The sequence below is a fragment of the Penaeus japonicus genome, unplaced genomic scaffold (assembly GCF_977035675.1).
Source record: "Penaeus japonicus unplaced genomic scaffold, GWHDUDI00000001_assembly GWHDUDI00000002, whole genome shotgun sequence".
Taxonomy (NCBI): Eukaryota; Metazoa; Arthropoda; class Malacostraca; order Decapoda; family Penaeidae; genus Penaeus; species Penaeus japonicus.
In genome coordinates, this window is record NW_028234404.1 from 48,852,046 (window position 1) to 48,854,545 (window position 2,500).

The following is a 2,500-nucleotide window of genomic DNA, read 5'->3' on the forward strand; positions in this document are numbered from 1 at the left end:
TACACCACCTTCCCTCAGCCAATAGGGAAGCTGTAGTCTGATTACACGCCTCGCAGCTCACTCTCTATTTATTCTTTCTCTTGCGTTTTTTATTGACGTTGGTGCAATGATCATAATCAGTTTAATGTTTGTCTCTGTCTTTGGTGTAAATTTTATCCTGTTTTTTGTGTTGTTTTGTTTTATTATTTTATTCTCTCTATTGTGCCTCTTAATGAACAGTATTTCCCTTTGTATATATGTGTTCCTCTCTTTACCCTCCAGCATCCACTTATTCCACTGTTCCTCCAGATATGTCAAAAAGCATTAGAGCAAACAAAGAATTTATCTTCACAAATGCGAATGGTCATGTTTGCTTTCCTTTCTTTTCCTTTCTCGATCCCGTTAACCCATTCCGAGCATCCTGGTTAACAGACCACCATCTTCTTGGTTACAGATACTTGAAGGGCCAATACGTGTCAGCTCACGGTGACGTCATAAGCCACGTCAACATCAGTAGTGTGCACGTGACGGACGGCGGCACGTACAGCTGCACGGCGGAGAACAGCGCAGGCCAGGTCACCCACTCGGCGCGCCTCAACGTGTACGGCCCGCCCCACGTGCGGCCCATGGGCAGGGTGTCGGCGGTGGCCGGGGAAACCTTCACTGTGACCTGCCCCGCCTCGGGCTACCCGCTGCACAAGATCACCTGGAAGAAAGGTTGCTGCCGCGCTTCTCTGTGGGCGTGATGGGCGCGAGGTGTACTTGCTGTCTGGCTCAGTGAAGAGTGCAATTACACGCTAACTGCAATACATACATACATACATACATACATACACACACATATATATATATGTGTGTGTGTGTGTGTGTGTGTGTGTGTGTGTGTGTGTGTGTGTGTGAGTGTATGTTATGTGTGTGTATATGTGTGTATATATATGTATATATATATATATATATATATATATATATATATATATATATATATATATATATATATATATATATATATATATATATATAGATATATATGTGTGTGTGTGTGTGTGTGTGTGTGTGTGTGTGTGTGTGTGTGTGTGTGTGTATGTGCGTGTGTGTGTGTGTGTGTATGAATGTATGTATTTGAATACACGCATGTGTGTGCCCTAATCGTACTCAGTAATCTTTAACAAACAGTAATTATAAACTCATCTATAAAAGCACTCAACCAAAACCCCATATTGAAATCCCTCCCAACTAACCATCCCCCCCTCTCACCATCTCCCTCCCTCCCGTGGGATCCCCCCTCCCCCTTCCCCCCACCGTAGACGGCGTGCGGCTACCCATGGGGCACCGTCAGCGGGTCTTCTCCAACGGCACTCTGACCGTCGAGCAAGTCAACCGGAAAAACGACGACGGGATCTACTCGTGCACCGCCTCCTCCAAGCAGGGTCGCTCTGACACGCAACAACTCACAGTCCGTGTTATGGGTATGTTATCTTTATGTCTTGGTTTTGTGATCAAGAGGAGGTTATCGAGGTCTATAGATTGATCAGTTGCATTGCGTTTTGTGTTTTTGTTGTATATAGAACGTGAATTAAGTCATGGGGTTATAGGTTATATATATATATATATATAAAAGCTTATTCATCAAGAAAGTTATTTCATCAAGCTATTACTTTATTATCAATAAGTACATTTAATGTAGTAAATTAAGAGTGGAATAAATCATAATGTAAGATGATACAATACTCAAACCAACTACTTAATACGCAAAGCATTGACCACGTCTATGACTTGTATTCTTTTGTATAACGAATAACTATCTATTAATGTATCAGGTGTATGAGTGCTACATTCATTACAAACCTTTAAGTGAAAGGAAAGGCTTAAAGATTGTACTAATTGGAAGCTTGTACATTTAAAGGAAATACTGGAAAGATTGTCAATAAGCTTTGCAGACTTACAAAGTTAAGTAATAATTCTAAAAATGCATTTCTTTTAGTTCGAATGAAGAGTAAAATGCAAGAAGTATTGTTGCTGAAATGATTATGAAGTATTATGGAGAACTTAGAACCAGACTTTTACGAAAATTGTTTGAAAAGCAAGTCTCAATTTTAGAAGCCGATATTTTCATTATTTAAAGTCTATACTAATGAAGGTTTGCCCGCGGTAAATATGTTTAATGAAAAAGCCAAATGCATCGGATTAGAGTAGTACAAATATTTGAATATATATATATATATATATATATATATATATATATATATATATATATATATATATACATATATATATATATTTCATTAAAGGTCAATAATATGTATACGAGGGTAATCTGTAGGTAATCATTACAACCATTTAGAGATGCGAGTGAATGATTTCTCTCCCTTCGTCCTTCAGTGTTAAAAAGTTCCTTGTTATTGAAGGTAAGTTCATAAGGTAGGATCGCCTCTGCAAATCCGGAAGTCAGACTGTGCAATCATTTTTGGAAACAATGAACTAAGCATGAACCAGACATGTGAATCTAGGCTAAGCATCTCCT

At 38.9% G+C, this 2,500-nt stretch overlaps 1 protein-coding gene across 5 annotated transcripts in view; it reads left to right on the forward strand.

Annotated features, from left to right (window-relative positions):
• LOC122258359 (cell adhesion molecule Dscam1) overlaps nucleotides 1-2,500 on the forward strand; it is an 86,669-nt gene that overhangs the window by 31,529 nt on the left and 52,640 nt on the right. For 4 of the 5 annotated variants that reach the window (XR_015192348.1, XR_015192349.1, XM_086552404.1 and 1 more), the window contains exons 6-7: nucleotides 434-696; nucleotides 1,284-1,445. Coding sequence is in view for 2 of the 5 variants with exons in the window: in XM_086552404.1 (XP_086408530.1) it covers nucleotides 606-696; nucleotides 1,284-1,445 (253 nt within the window). In the remaining 3 variants the exon portion in view is untranslated. Of the gene's footprint in view, nucleotides 1-433; nucleotides 697-1,283; nucleotides 1,446-2,278 lie in introns of those variants that run through there. The other variant, XM_086552415.1, reaches the window with a different exon arrangement.